Source organism: Ictalurus punctatus, chromosome 16, assembly GCF_001660625.3.
Source record: "Ictalurus punctatus breed USDA103 chromosome 16, Coco_2.0, whole genome shotgun sequence".
Taxonomy (NCBI): Eukaryota; Metazoa; Chordata; class Actinopteri; order Siluriformes; family Ictaluridae; genus Ictalurus; species Ictalurus punctatus.
The window spans coordinates 7,282,153-7,297,176 of NC_030431.2; the positions used below are offsets into that span (position 1 = coordinate 7,282,153).

General features: G+C 36.5%; 1 protein-coding gene and 1 long non-coding RNA gene across 3 annotated transcripts; one reads left to right on the forward strand and one right to left on the reverse strand.

Annotated features, from left to right (window-relative positions):
- Positions 1–207: 207 nt before the first annotated feature.
- On the forward strand, positions 208–4,991 carry LOC108277004 (uncharacterized). The gene is made up of 2 exons (XR_001815043.3): positions 208–2,543; positions 2,635–4,991. It is a non-coding gene; the product is annotated as an uncharacterized LOC108277004 (long non-coding RNA).
- A 983-nt stretch (positions 4,992–5,974) lies between these two features.
- Positions 5,975–14,099, reverse strand: sec14l7 (SEC14-like lipid binding 7). Of its 2 annotated transcripts, XM_017489242.3 has the most exons (12): positions 13,942–14,099; positions 13,727–13,802; positions 11,961–12,004; positions 10,309–10,371; positions 10,011–10,199; positions 9,714–9,809; positions 9,546–9,606; positions 9,306–9,389; positions 9,074–9,180; positions 7,298–7,437; positions 7,030–7,199; positions 5,975–6,478 (listed from the first exon to the last, which is right to left on the reverse strand). In XM_017489242.3, exons 1-12 carry the CDS (start codon positions 13,993–13,995, stop codon positions 6,366–6,368), a joined length of 1,197 nt encoding a protein of 398 aa, XP_017344731.2. In that variant the 5' UTR covers positions 13,996–14,099; the 3' UTR covers positions 5,975–6,365. The 2 variants fall into 2 exon arrangements, with proteins under 2 accessions (XP_017344731.2, XP_047017057.2); XM_047161101.2 differs by lacking the exon at positions 10,309–10,371.
- Between the last annotated feature and the right edge of the window lie 925 nt (positions 14,100–15,024).

The following is a 15,024-nucleotide window of genomic DNA, read 5'->3' on the forward strand; positions in this document are numbered from 1 at the left end:
CAGTATGGAACCATAGACATATAAGTACATAGGCTGCGTCCGGAATCACATATGGTGACAGTACGTACTAATCAGTATGTGTATGTAGTATGAATACGATAAGCATTTTTCACTCAAATCGGAAACCACGTCACCATGGTCTAACGTTATTTCCGCCGTGGAATGAGCTACTGTGTTGTATGCAGAGTAAACATGGAGAGATTCTTCACTACTTCTCTCTCTCTACAACTAAAGCACTCTACAACTAAAGAAACAAGGCTGAACAATGGATATAAATTTTTCGTTGAGGAATTTGTACACAGTTATCAAGGTAAGTTGACAACTAGTTGGCGCTAACATTTGCAGTAGTATGAATGCTAACAATTTTGTATGTCAGTTGTATCTCAAATGTTGTTGATCGCGAGGTGGTAGTTAGAGCTAGGTGTTACCGATCAAAGAGGAATTCCTTTAATTTTAACGTGAATTTATGACCTTTTTCTTTCCTTTTGCGGTTGTAGAGTATCACTGTGTCTTGCTTTTACTGCAGTTTGCAGCTTTCATTTAACAACACTTTTTATTTAGCTGACAGCACAAAATTACAATTCCCTAGCTAAACTGTTGTCTTTTCAAACAGATGACATTTGAGTCGGAAGAGGATGTTTGTGTTTCTGCCTATATGTGTAGCTGGTAAAGGGTTGTATAACCATCTGACAGCTATAATGTATCAGACGGCCCGCTATGTGCAGCTTAGTTTACAGTCTGTCCCACCACCACTGGCCTGCACGAGTGAGCCACAGAGATGGCATCGTCCAAGGACACAGGCAAGTATATTGTCTTTTTTTTCTTTTCTGCATCTGGAAAGAACACTAATAACAGTAAGTAAACAAACATTGTATATGCTATCATGAAAGCTTTATGGACTAATAATGAACAAGAGTGTATGTCAAAAATAGAGTTGGTCCCCTCACAGTTTGGTCCTGTACCTCATGGCAGTCCACTATCCTACCAGTGCCCCCCGCCCCCATTGAACATTTAATTCAATGTTAATTGAATTAAAATAACAGCAATGAGAAATACTGTTGGTTAATTGTAAATAAACAGCATAAAAAGCAGTGTGAAAGTAACTGTTGCGTGGTGTACATGCATTTTGGACTTCCTGTAGTTTTTATCCCGATTGTATTACACAACTTCAAACAGGTTACTCGCACCGGTGCGACTAAATATTTATTCACAGTCGCACAAAGCACTTTTCAGTCACAAATGCGAGTGAAATGGTCACACTGTAGAGCCCTGAGTTTATCTGCAAAGTTTTTTCACGTTCGGCACGCTGACGTTTAATGTCCCCGACAACCTCTGTAGTGCCATTTAGCAACATGTTAATGTCATGATTTCCCCACGCACAAAGCGCTGGAACATGAAGCAAAGCTGGCAGATCGAGAGTTAAAATGCTAACGCCGTTTCTGGGTTTTTGCACTACAAAATGAGGTCATCCATGCGCCACTCTCTGGTGACTGGCTGTAAGTTTAGGAAGCGCTTGATTTGATCTGCAGCGGAGTTTTCTATGAGCGAAGGACGAACTTTAAACGTCAATATCGCAGTCGATCATGTTCATTTAATCGTGGGCAGTCAAAATCGTAATCGAGATCAATATTCAATTAATGGTGCAGCCCTACTCAAAGAGACCCATAAGTATTATTGGCAGGTACAAGACCAGCTTGCAGTGACTGGTCTACTGTGGTGTGACTTTTTGACTAAGACAAAATCAGATCTCACAATACAGATGATTTGGCGAGATGATTCCTTTGTAGTGTTCATGAAAGACAAGCTAGATGTGTATTACTGTAATGTTTACATGGTTGTGTATTTGTCAATGGTATGAATTAAGTTTCTGTTCATAGTGTAGTACATGAACATTTTGTGTATTGTTTTTATTATTGTATTAAGTATATTGTATTAATTTCTATTAACATATGTAAATATAGACAAACCAAGGTGAATGTATAATTAGATTTTGTATGAGATCTTTTGTAATATAGATAGATATATTGTATTACCTAGATTATTCCTATGTATATATTTACATTGAATACATTGTAGTTTATCTTACAAATGTAGTGCAGATGTACAATTTCATGTTGTAATTTTGTGAAATAACAACTGGACAATATAATTGAGGTTTGTCATATTTTTTTTCATTAATTATTATTAAAAAGACATTTAATTGCAACCTATTTCATTGTGCCTGTCAAATGATTTTCAGGAAACTTACTGTACAGCTAAAAGAACAAGTAACAATAAATAAAACAAAACAAATGTATTTTAAGAAACTATCAAGTTAAATACCACTAAAACACTACCATTGTAAAACTCGATCACAATGTCACTCTAATAATATAAACAAGTGAAAAAACATTCACTGCTTAAACATTGGTCCCTGGTAATTAACCATAAAACAGCAATTATGCCAGATCTGATTCATGCTTCCTGACTAGGTGAGTGGCACTACAGAATCCCAGCGGTGAAATGCTGACTGCAGACGTGTGCTACCTCTCCGAATCATAAACGTAGGCCCTTCGTCCCTTCTAATAGCGATAACCCACTTCTTTCTTTGATCTATGTTTGAAGGAAAATCTTTTTTTTTTTTGTTTTGTTTAGAATTGCTACACTGAGGCATGCTACAACACCACTTACGCTGAGAATTTGCTATTATCACTGGAAGTAAATTAACGGTGAGTGCCGGAAACACAAAACCCGGAAGTGTGAAAAAGGCAAATACTGGACAAACTACATCCACCATTTTGGCATTGTCATGTGACCTTTGACATCCCCTTAAACAAAAATCTTAAAGGGAACACCAGATTAAGGCAACCGCACTAATGGCAAAATGCATAACAGGAAAGTTAACTGAGTTAGTAATTTAATGTGGGCAGTGTTATCAGGCTGAGGTAAATTCGTTAGTGTTATCTTGGCCGGCTTAGGCATGATTGAGATCACAAAAAGGTTTCAAATGCTGTGACAATTGTTTTGTTTTTTAAAACTTCAACACGTTAACAATTTATTTGGGTATTGTTAAACAAGTCCTATTTAACCAAGGTTTAATACTTAAAAAGAACTGACGTGCTGTTTTCTGCGTTTTTTTCTGAGCTCGTCCACACCAGCCCTGTTGCATTATGGGATTTTTGTGTCCATTGGTTGCATACTGCAAAATCTCGCCGGAAGCAGTATCCGGGTATTTCTCGCCTACTGTGAATTCAGACATATGACCCCTCTGGCTTACTGCTTTTCACCTACTGTGTAGTAGGGTAGTACATGATTTCAGACACAGTCATATGCCGCGATCACACTAGGCTTGAAGCATGCATATTTTTGTCAGATGCAGCTGTGAATATGGGTGGGAACAGGATATGAGATCATCATCATACTTCAGGGAACTGAAGTTTTCATATGTAATCATGTTTTACAGCAGTAAAATGTCAGACAATATTTGAAGCAATTAAAAAAATATGTTTCCATCTGTTAAATATACCATCTGTTCCTGTTTTCAATGACACTGCAAAACAGGCAGAGTCTCTTTTGAAGTTGTTTTTACAATGTTTCAAAGCTGTGTTGTAAAGTACTGGATAGCTTGATGCCGCTAAAATTAGCACTTCCTTGTAGTGAAATTGCAGTAAAAGTTTACTTGTTGGGACAGAAAACCATCAGATTTAGTTTATTCTAAACAGCTGAACTAAAGTGGGCAATGGAGCTCTCTTATGACCAAATCACACAATTGCATTTAAAAAAAACAAAAAAGACTAAACTGTACTAAGAGGAAATATGATCAATATGTCCAGATATTGTGCCTTTTGAGAACGGTCACATATTTAGCCTAGAAAATCAGTTATGTGAGTGGGCACAGGTTTTTTTCCAGAAGTCTACAATTTTCAAAATGAAAACTCTCATAAATATTACATTATTTATTTAAGGAAATAACAGCAGGTGTTTGTGCTAATAAAGACATAAAAAAAACACAACAAACAGTTCTGTCATGAAATATGCCTTTTACTTCTGAAATACAACATTCTACAGCTAATAGTCTTTAAAAACATTAGTTTTGAGCTTTAGGGCTTTCCATAGTACCTCAGTGGTATGAGCACAGCATGTTGGGGTTTTTTTTCCCCTCCGTTCGACACAACACCTGTTCTGGAGGGCAGCTGCAGTGTCCTGCAGAGTTTAGCTCCATCCCTAATCAAACACACCTGAAAAATCTAACCAAAGTCTTCAGGATTACTTAATTACAGCCAGGTAAGATTAGCATTTTTGTGAGTAAACTAATAACCCAGCCCCTAAATGAACAAATCATTTCAAATAGCTTTCATTGATGATGACTAAATCACATCGTTTGTGGCAGAACGACAAAATAAGAGACAAGCAAGCATTCTTTTAACAGTTTTAACAAGCTAACATTATCGAACAAATCAGTTCCAAGTAAATTAGATCTGGAAAACGGGATGTCCTCATTCAACTAAATACAAATTCACATTCTACTCTTTAACACAGCAATAAGTGTTCATGTCTTCGATTTGAACCCGAGCGTAACATAAGCAATCAGGCTAATATAGAAGACATTACTCAAAATGTACATCAAAATGAAAACGATCAGAGAGGTGAGGAGGCGAGAGAGTGTGGCAAAATCCATGGTGACTGTGTGGCAACTGCACGTCTATGTCAACCGAGAGTGTTTGTTGTTCAAGGTAAGCATTTGGATTAATCTATCGTTTTATGATGAAATGCATTCTAATATCTATACTTTTTTTTTTTTTTTTTTTTTTTTTTTTTTTTTTTTTTTAAAGATTATCAGCCATCTTGTTGTCATATACTTTATCCTGTTAAAATTCTGACGGCCAGTGCACTATCACCATGTTATGATCAAGTCTATGCTATCTACACAGCTTCTGTGTATATGAAGGTACTCATATCGGAAAGCTAAGATTCTTGTGCTTCGATTGATAAAAACTGTTTTGACAGTAATCCACTGATCGATAACATCCTGACAAAAACAGTCTTGTTACACTGTCAAAGGTCCAAACAATCCAATTATGTAAAAATATTTAGTCCACCTTTCAAAATAGGCCAAAACCATGCATGTACTCCAAATGGTTCACGAACAGCTTTAATTTTATTTTGGGTATGCCTTGGCTAGGCGTTTTACGTTATGAGAATATACAGAAAAACGCACTAACAAGATGCTTACGGGTCTGATTATATTAACAGATATCCCCTGTATCACAGCACACAAGAACTAAAAATTACAGCCAAAAGCAGCACAGCGTGCCATTCTTTTCTTGCTGCAGGGGCTAGTAGCTAATTCTTTTGAGTGCTCAAGTGCAACCATTTTATGTCATCAACTTAGAGTGCACTGCACATGTCATGTAATGGTGGTCTCCGTAGGTTAAAATATGTTAAATATTAAGGATTTTTGAAGTAATTAACATATTTCATGTGTTTCTAACAACGTATTTTAGAAGGAGAGGGCAATTACTGCGTGTTAAGGCCTACAAGTCTTCATAGTCGGGGTTCCTTTTAAGAAGTATCAGCCAACTCTTATTAATAGAACTATCATGAAAACATTTAATCCAGTGGTTCTCAAACTGGGTGCCAGCAGATGGAGCCAGAGGGGCGCATAGAAAATATATATATATATATATATATATATATATATATATATATATATTTCATTTTACCTATAAAAGTAATCTGTTGATATACTAGTGTACAGTACTATTAGCCACACGCTGATAAACCTAAGACTAATGTATATGTTTTTTGATAGAGGACATAGTGTCTTAGTTGAGCGTTAATACAGAAAAGCCTAGTGTGAAAAAACGAAATTGTGAAAATTTGACAACTCTACAGGGCCACAAAGGTATGCACCTTACACAACGGGGCCTCACGCTAAAAAAGTTTGAGATCCACTTATTTAATCCATAACAAATTTCCTAAAGAATATCAACAATTCTTTTGCCTAAAACATATTATTTATTACTCAAATGTCAATAAAGTTATAGTTGAAAATAAAAGTAAACTTGTCTTTCTTTTAATACACATGATAACATTACTAATCATCCAAAACAAAGTATTATCTGCACCTTAAGTGTGTAGGCCTACTTTCGTACAGTGGATATAAAACTTTGTGGATATAATACACACTTTTTTTTGTGATGTAAAAACAAAACAAATGAAACCAAGATAAATCATGTCAGATCATTTCCCACCATTAATGTGATATAGCAACAAACAAAAATCAAGTGAAAAACAAAGAGAAATTTTTTGATTTAACTTCAAAAAAATTAATCATTACTAGACAGTGACCTTGTCTCATATTGGCTACGTGAAGTACTCTCAAGTCATGCCTTTTCTTCTAAGTTCTGAGTGGGTATTTCAGGTAGAACAACATCCATCGTGAAGCTTATCTTCTTTGACTGAAGAATACTGTAAGTGTTATCAAATCGTGGCACATCTGCAGAGATATAAAAAATAAATAAATAACTCAGCCACAGATAGCTCTAAAAATAATATTCCAAAGCACATGAAACATCTGGGGAAAAACATGTCATGATGAGTAATAAAATAGTGTAATTTTAACTTTAAAATTATTCACGTACTTGAGTTGTGTCATCGTACACATGTGTTGGGTAAGAAATAAAACACAATGAGGGCATGCATGCTACTGTGGGAAAATGGTCAATGATTAGGTGGTGTGATGCAGTGTAATGTAAAGCAGAAGTATTGTAACACCCCAAAATGTATTATTTTCCTTTTTGGGACAGCACGTCCCAAAGTGTTTTATTCCTCGAATCCCATAGAAACCTGCTAATACTAACCATTTAATTTATTGATTAATGTCACTGCATTCTTTTTAAAAGTTTATTGTTACAAGTCCTCTGTCCTGAAGATTTTTTTTGTTATATAACACATTTTAAAATCCAATTAATATTAGCCTTAGATTATGTAAACCATCTGCCTTACAAGTCCCTGCAAAGAGCATTAACATTGACAGTTTGTACTTACAGATGCCTGGTTCTTCACATGTGTATGATCCATCCTCTGGCACTAGATGTGCATTATAACGTGTAGTTGGCAATACTTCCTGCATTTCTGTGATTTTCTGTTTGACTCCTGCTTTAGTCTTCATGTAGATGCCAAAACCAATATCACTACCATCACTAGCAAACTGCCATCTAGAATTAGCATAAATGAATGAATGAATGAAAGAATGAATAATGCTTGAAAAAACAAGAAGGCTATATAGAAGAATATGAATGGATCCATCACTCACCTTAATAAGCAGTTAGGGACAAGGACTTCATACTCCAGCTGGTGGTCAGAACCACGGCTGATGGTGATGCACTTTTCATACTGCACATCGACAGAATATTTTATGTAGTAGGACTTTGGCACTACACCACCATACTTAATCTGGAAGAAAAATGCAACTAGGTAGGAAGAAGATTGTGTTGAGTTTTCTGCACTGGGGGCTAGAATAGACAACAATGACAAAGAGATCAAAAAGCAGCCCAATATTACATATCAATATACCATCCAAAATTTCTTCCAAATCTTCCTAAATTTTTTTATTCTTCATTAAATATATTTTTCCAAGGCAATGCATGACATGACCATCCTTTTAGAATAACTTTATTTATTAAATAACAGGCTATACACCAATTTGCCTATAAAATTAGAATTAGGTGTTCAAGATTGGGTGTCAGTGATTAGAACCTGCTTAGGGAGTGCAGGTGGAACTGGTTTTATTTATACCCCTCTCATGTCTAGTGTCTGGTGTTCTTTTTGTTATTAAGGTGTGTGGTGTCATCATGCCAAGATCTGAAGAGTTCTGTAAGGCTTTCAGAAAAAATGTTGTGGGAGCCTATGAGTGTGGCAAGGGATTTAAAAAGATCTCCAAATTATTTTAAATACATCATTCCACTGTAAGGAAAATAATCTACATACGGCTCAGATTTCAAACGACTGCCAATTTGTCCAGGATTGGTCGCCCGAGCAAATTCAGCCCAAGAGCAAACCGTCTCTTGGGCTGAATTTGTCTCTGATTCAAAAAGAAGTCTCCAAGAACCCCAATATTCCATCACAGGATCTGCTAGTAAGTTTTGCAACTGTTGGTGCATGCTTCTACAATCTACAAAAAGATTTCACAAATTTGACCTGCATAAGAGGCATGTCAGGAAAAAGCCTTTGCAAGACTACAGTTTGCAAATGAGCATATAGGCAAAGACCAGGCCCTTTGGGCTGATGTGCTCTGGACAGATGAATCAAAGATAGAGTTGTTTGGCCACAGTAACAGCAGACATGTTTGCCACAGACCAAAGATGGCTTTTCAGGAGAAGCACCTCATACCAACTGTGATGCATAGTGGTAGAAATATTATGGTTTGTGGTTGCTTTGCTGCCTCAGGGACCAGACAGCTTGCATTTACTGATTCAACTATGAATTCTGCATCATATCAAAGAGTACTTGAAGATAATGTGAGGCCATCTGTCCAAAAGTGGAAGTTGAACCAAAAGTGGACCTTTCAACACGATAATGATCCTAAGCACACTAGCAAATCCACCAAGGAATGGCTCAAAAAAGAAATGGAAGGTTATGGAACGGTCTTTGTCAAAGCCTGTATTTGAATCCCATTTAAATGATGTGGGGGGATTTGAAATGGGCAGTACATGCAAGAAAACCCTCAAACATCTTGCAACTGAAAGAATATTGCATGGAAGAGTGGTCAAAAATTGGTGGACAATTATGCAAAAATGCCTACAAGAAGTTATTTCTGCTAAAGGGGACAATACTAGCTTCTGAGGCCAAGAGTGTACTTACATTTTCCACAGAAGAATATCACATCTATTGATATTTCTGTTGAATAAATGTTTTAAAAAGCTAAATTTCCTTGGGGTTTTGTTCAAGTATATCAACTTACTTGTTTTTGCTATATGCTATTTAATGCCATCCTTCCTGGACGCATAAAATTTTAAACTGTAAACCATGAGACTGAGGATTTCTTATACTATTCCATCTGTAGTACACATGTTTCAGTAGATATACTCACCATAGTTTTACAGTAAGGGTTCCCATTTGGATCCGTCAATGTGCCTCCATAGACCACGGGCAGTTGATCTGATGCTATGTATTTCTGCAGTACTTCTTTCCAGTTGGCTGTAGGAGGATAAATTGAGAATTTCTCTTGAACATTTGGCTTTATTTCTATATCTATATAACAGAGATTGCATCAGTTTTCTCCTGCATTCTAAAAATGAGAATATCAAATGCAGCAGGCCTACAGCCAATGATGACAATCTTTTGCCGAGTCTCTTCACACAGGAATGGCTTGATCAAGTTGTAGGCAATAGGAAAGATTTTAGGAGCTACATGAAATAGGAAACAAAGAATCAATGGGTCACATACAGTGGTGCATGTTGTACAATCGGATCATAACCCAAAATAATATACTTTACTACATAATCACTCACTCATCTCATTCAGTGAGCTCATAACATATACAGTATAACTTTGTTTATAACCTTTAATAAGAAGAATCCTCTTAAGGCCCTCAGGATAGTTTTCCTCAAACATGGTCAGAATCTGCAAAAGTGTAAATAAATGCAGATTAAATGCAAATATTTTCAATAAGAAGAGCTGAACTTTATTTAAATGTTTTAAAATTGCACAGACTTTTTGTCGTTTCTTACTTCTCCGTATGCTTCAACTGCAGGCTTCCAGATATGTTTAAGGCCAAGGTCTTCACAATCATAAATAAGAGTAATGGACTCCACTGTTTTCCCAAGCTGATAAAAAAATCCTCACAAGATTAACATACAAAATGTATATTTATATGTATACTGTATGAATGTATATATTTAATATAAAGCTAAGGTTTGCAAAGGTATGATTTCTTTAATAGATTTAAAAGAGACACCTTGAGACACTGCTAAGCAGTAAACAGAATAAGAGAGTTAAGTAGTTAAAACAGGGCAGACAAATCCTACCCTCTCAGACTGCCTTAAGCACTCTCTCCGAAGAAGCTCACAGTCTCTAATTTTGGTCTTGATGTAGTCTTGCTTGGTGGCAGACATGAGGAGGCCTTTTGGATCAAGGGGGCCAATAATGTCATACCAGACTGGACTTCCCTCTCGATCATAGCCGCACATCCCGCCAGACACGTAGTGCTCGATTACCTGAACATATCATCTCACATAAGATGTAAAACAAAATACACTATACAAGGCAAAAGTATTACTAATTAATTGTGCTGGCTCTTTTGAATTTTGCTGATCACAATTTTACCTCTGGTGGCTTCCAGTCTTCTAGGATTGAATCTACTTGCAAACGCTTGCGAAATTCCAAATGCTGGAAATCAGTCACATTGATGAACATGCTTGCTCTCAACTTGTTTAAAGTGTTTACTAGATTTAACACTTGAAAGGAACTACAAAAAAGTACAGAAATTTTCAAAATGTTTAACTCTTCACAGAGAAAAGTTAATTGAGGAAACAAGTGTCTTGTCACAACATTTGTGCCATTAAAACTTTCTATACTACCGCGTTGTCGAATTATGAATATATATAATTCTATATATAAGGTCCCACAGTTAACAAACCAAACCAAGCCATGAAGTCCAAGGAATTATCTGTAGACCTCTGAGACAGGATTGTATCGAGGCATAGATCTGGGGAAGGGTACAGAAACATTTCTGCAGCACTGAAGGTCCCAATGAGAACAGTGGCCTCCATCATCCGTAAATGGAAGAAGTTTGGAACCACCAGGACTCTTCCTAGAGCTGGCCGCCTGGCCAAACTGAGCGATCGGGGGAGAAGGGCCTTAGTTAGGGAGGTGACCAAAAACCCTATGGTCACTCTGACAGAGCTCCAGCATGTCTCTGTGGAGAGAGGAGGACCTTCCAGAAGAACAACCATCTCTGCAACACTCCACCAATCAGGCTTGTATGGTAGAGTGGCCAGCCTTCCATCTGGAAGCCACTCCTCAGTAAAAGGCACATGACAGCCTGCCTGGAGTTTGCCAAAAGGCACCTGAAGGACTCTCAGACCAAAGATTGAACAAAGCTTGAACTCTTTGGCCTGAATGGCAAGCGTCATGTCTGGAGGAAACCAGGCACCAGTCATCACCTGTCCAATACCATCCCTGCAGTGAAGCATGGTGGTGGCAGCATCATGCTGTGGGGATGTTTTTCAGCGGCAGGAACTGGGAGACTAGTCAGGATTGAGGGAAAGATGGATGCAGCAATGTACAGAGACATTCTTGATGAAAACCTGCTCCAGAGCGCTCTGGACCTCAGACTCGGGTGAAGGTTCATCTTCCAACAATACAATGACCCTAAGCACACAGCCAAGATAACAAAGGAGTGGCTACAGGACAACTTTTTGAAAGTCCTTGAGTGGCCCAGCCAGAGCCCAGAATTGAACCCAATTGAACATCTTTGGAGAGATCTGAAAATGGCTGTGCATCGACGTTCCCCATCCAACATGATGGAGTTTGAGAGGTCTTGCAAAGAAGAATGGGAGAAACTTCCCCAAAATACATGTGCTGTAATTGGTGCCAAAATAGACTGTAATTGGTGCCAAAGGTGCTTCAACAAAGTATTGAGCAAAGGCTGTGAATACTTATGTACATGTGCTTTTTTGTTTTTTATTTTTAATAAATTTGCAAAGATTTCAAACAAACTTCTTTCACATTGTTATTATGGGGTATTGTTTGTAGAATTTTGTGGAAAATAATGAATTTAATCCATTTTGGAATAAGGCTGTAACATAACAAAATGTGGAAAAAGTGAAGCCCTGTGAATACTTTCCGGATGCACTGTAATTGTCACATAGCCGTAAAAACATTTTGCATGACATTTTGTCTCAAAAGAGCAATGCCATTGGCCATAAAGCCTTGAATTAATTTAGATTAGATTAATAAGGAATAATAAGAATCACCTTTCTCAGCATTGCTTCAGCCTTCAGGACATTGAAGCTTCTGGCTACAAGAGACAAAAACAGAAGAAAACACTAGGTGAATAGGCTACAAACTGTAAACTTGTAGCAGTACAGTGCTTGAAATCATGCTGATACAGGTCAAGAACTTCAGTTAATTGTTTACATTAATCATCAGAATGGAAACCCAGTGATTTTTTGGCATAGTTGTTAGTGCCAGATGAGCTGGTTTGAGTATTTCAGAAACAGCTCAACTGCTTCACATGGGAATAACAAAAATACAGCATCAACCAACAAATTAGTATCAGAATTCCTAAGCACATCACAAATACTGTGTGTGTGTGTGTGTGTGTGTGAGTGTGTGTGTGTATGTATGTGTGTGTGTGTGTATATATATATATATATATATATATATATATATATATATATATATAAATAAAATAACATATTTAATGTGTTTCAGGGTGGAATTTAGAGTGTCTAAGGCTTTTGCACCATATTGTACAATCACTATATGGCTCATACTATCAGCTTTATCTTATTGTATATTTATATTCTGGTTCCAAGATTTAAATTTAAATCTTTAAATGTGCAAATAAGTGTTCGCTGTAAGCAGTTCATAGTAAATAGGACACATCTTAATCATTAATATGGTTCAAAAGGAAAAGCAAATACTTCTGCAATATATAAAAATTCAGATGAAGGGAACTACAAATATTTGCTTCAGAAGCATCAAGCATTTCACCTTGAACTTCTCTTGTGGCACATGTGTTAAAACTGCAAGTCATTAGGACAAACATGAACAAACTATTAACTGGGTAGTAAACGTGACTACCTGAAGAAGCCCGCTTATTAGGCACAGATTGCTGATACCTGCTCTAGGAAATTTTCCTTGTACTCCATTTACAAGTGAATAAAACCTTGTGATTCTGAAAGTAGCTTTAACTGCACATATTTCCCCTAAAACAAAACAAGTTAATCGACCTATGATATAATTTTTTGCAATGGACTGAGTTATCTGCCTGTAATCCTGACTCTTCTAATTTGATAAATGGCTTGAACTGATTTGATCTAGACTGATGGATACTTGCGGATTGCTAATTTGATAATTTAAAAAAAAAAATGTATGATTGCACATTTGTTGCATACCAACGCAAATTTTCTAAATCATTAATGTAAAAAAGGAAGAATCTCTCTTCCATAAAATGTTAGCAGAGCCAACAAATATGTCAATTTATTTAAATTAGAGAATAGAATAAATTGTAAAAATTTAGGAATATTGAGTGAGAAAATTATATGCACAAAACATTCATCGTGCCTGTCTCTAGAGTGTTTCTGTGCAACTTTCAGTGCTAGGCACAGAATTTCAATTATAATTATATGTAAACATGTTTTTCCATTTGATTTTGGCCTTGTTATTGTTATACAATATATTTTAAATACATTTTTAAATTTTTTTTTCAAAAATGTTTTTTTTGTGAAAATGAAAAGGATTTAGATTATCAGAATGCTTAAGCAGTAATGTGATGCATATACATTGTATATGTAAAGCCCTATCTCTCTCTCTCTCTCTCTTTCTATATATATATATATATATATATATATATATATATATATATATATATATATATATATATATATATATATATATATATAATATATATATGTGTGTGTGTGTGTATATATAAATAAAAGTGCACTATTATTAGCAGACCTGTAAATGATATAACTCAAAAATACCCTCCAAATGTGAATCATTTGCCATTTACCTCGGAGCCAGCGAAGCATGTAATGGTCGCTTTGATTAGGAAGCTGGGCATATACATCTTCAATTCTCTCACAAAACTAGACAAAATGACAACAAATTTTATTTATTTATTTTTCAACAGTGTTTACATTTTTTATAAATGCATATAATGGTTCCTGAACCTGGTGCAATATTTTAATTTGCAGTTTAAGGTGGATCACATAAAACCATGCTTACCTGTTCCAGAGCCGCAGCCTGGTTAGGACTGAGATCTCCTACACGTCCACTCATTTGCTTTACGTAATTAATAAACCTGAAACTTGTGTGAATTGCTCATTTATTGCTGTGTTCATATTTCTATACCTGTTGTATTTATAAGGTATGGGTAAGAACTGCTCTTTGTCCTCTGGGAAAAACATGTGTGGACAGGGTTTATGGAGAACGAGAAGCCACACAGTACCTTTGCTCATTCTGAGAAATGTTTGTTTTTATGTCATTTTAGAGTTCACTGATGAGGGGGCCAAGTAGGAAACCACCAAGCTTGTATGCTTTGCCAGCAAAAGTCTACTACTGATAATGGCTTTAATCATGCAATTATTACATGACTGAAATGGCAACATTCATCAATTTAATTTTAATTTCATTCATCTACAGCAGTGGTCACCAACTCTGTTCCTGGAGAGCTACCTTACTGAAGACTTTAGCTCTAATTGTAATTGTTCCCACCTGATCATCTAATCATTGCCTTAAGAAGTTCTTGATCAGCTAACAGGTGTGTTAGATTTTGTTTGGAGATTAAACCTGCAGGAAGGTAGATCTCAAGGAAGAGGGTTGGTGACCACTGATCTACAGTAATGATCAGGGTTACTGAGCATTTGAGGGCATTGATTAACAATCATATTGTTTTATATGCAGAACAGAATTCAACAGCAGCTAGTGGTCATAAATTTTGGTGGGGCAGGATGACATTAATAAAAACTAGACAGCCCCAAACAAAATTAAGTTGAGAGGCAATCAGACTTGAGTTATGCTATAAGCTACTATCTAATGACGAAACTCCATAACAGGCAGTTGTGAGTCAACACCATACAGTCATCCACCAAACAGTCTAGCTGCTCTTTTTGAGCAGTTTTAGACAAAGCTTTGTTCAACTGTGTTTTCCATCTTCACCAATGCACACTCAGAAGACCCAATATCATTATATAATATCAAGGAGAGAGCAAGCAGATGACCACCACACTGCCCCTACGACTGCGCAATTGAGCTCCTTCCCGGAGCCAGCCCACCTTGAGGTCATGTATACCCTCTCTCCCAAGCTGA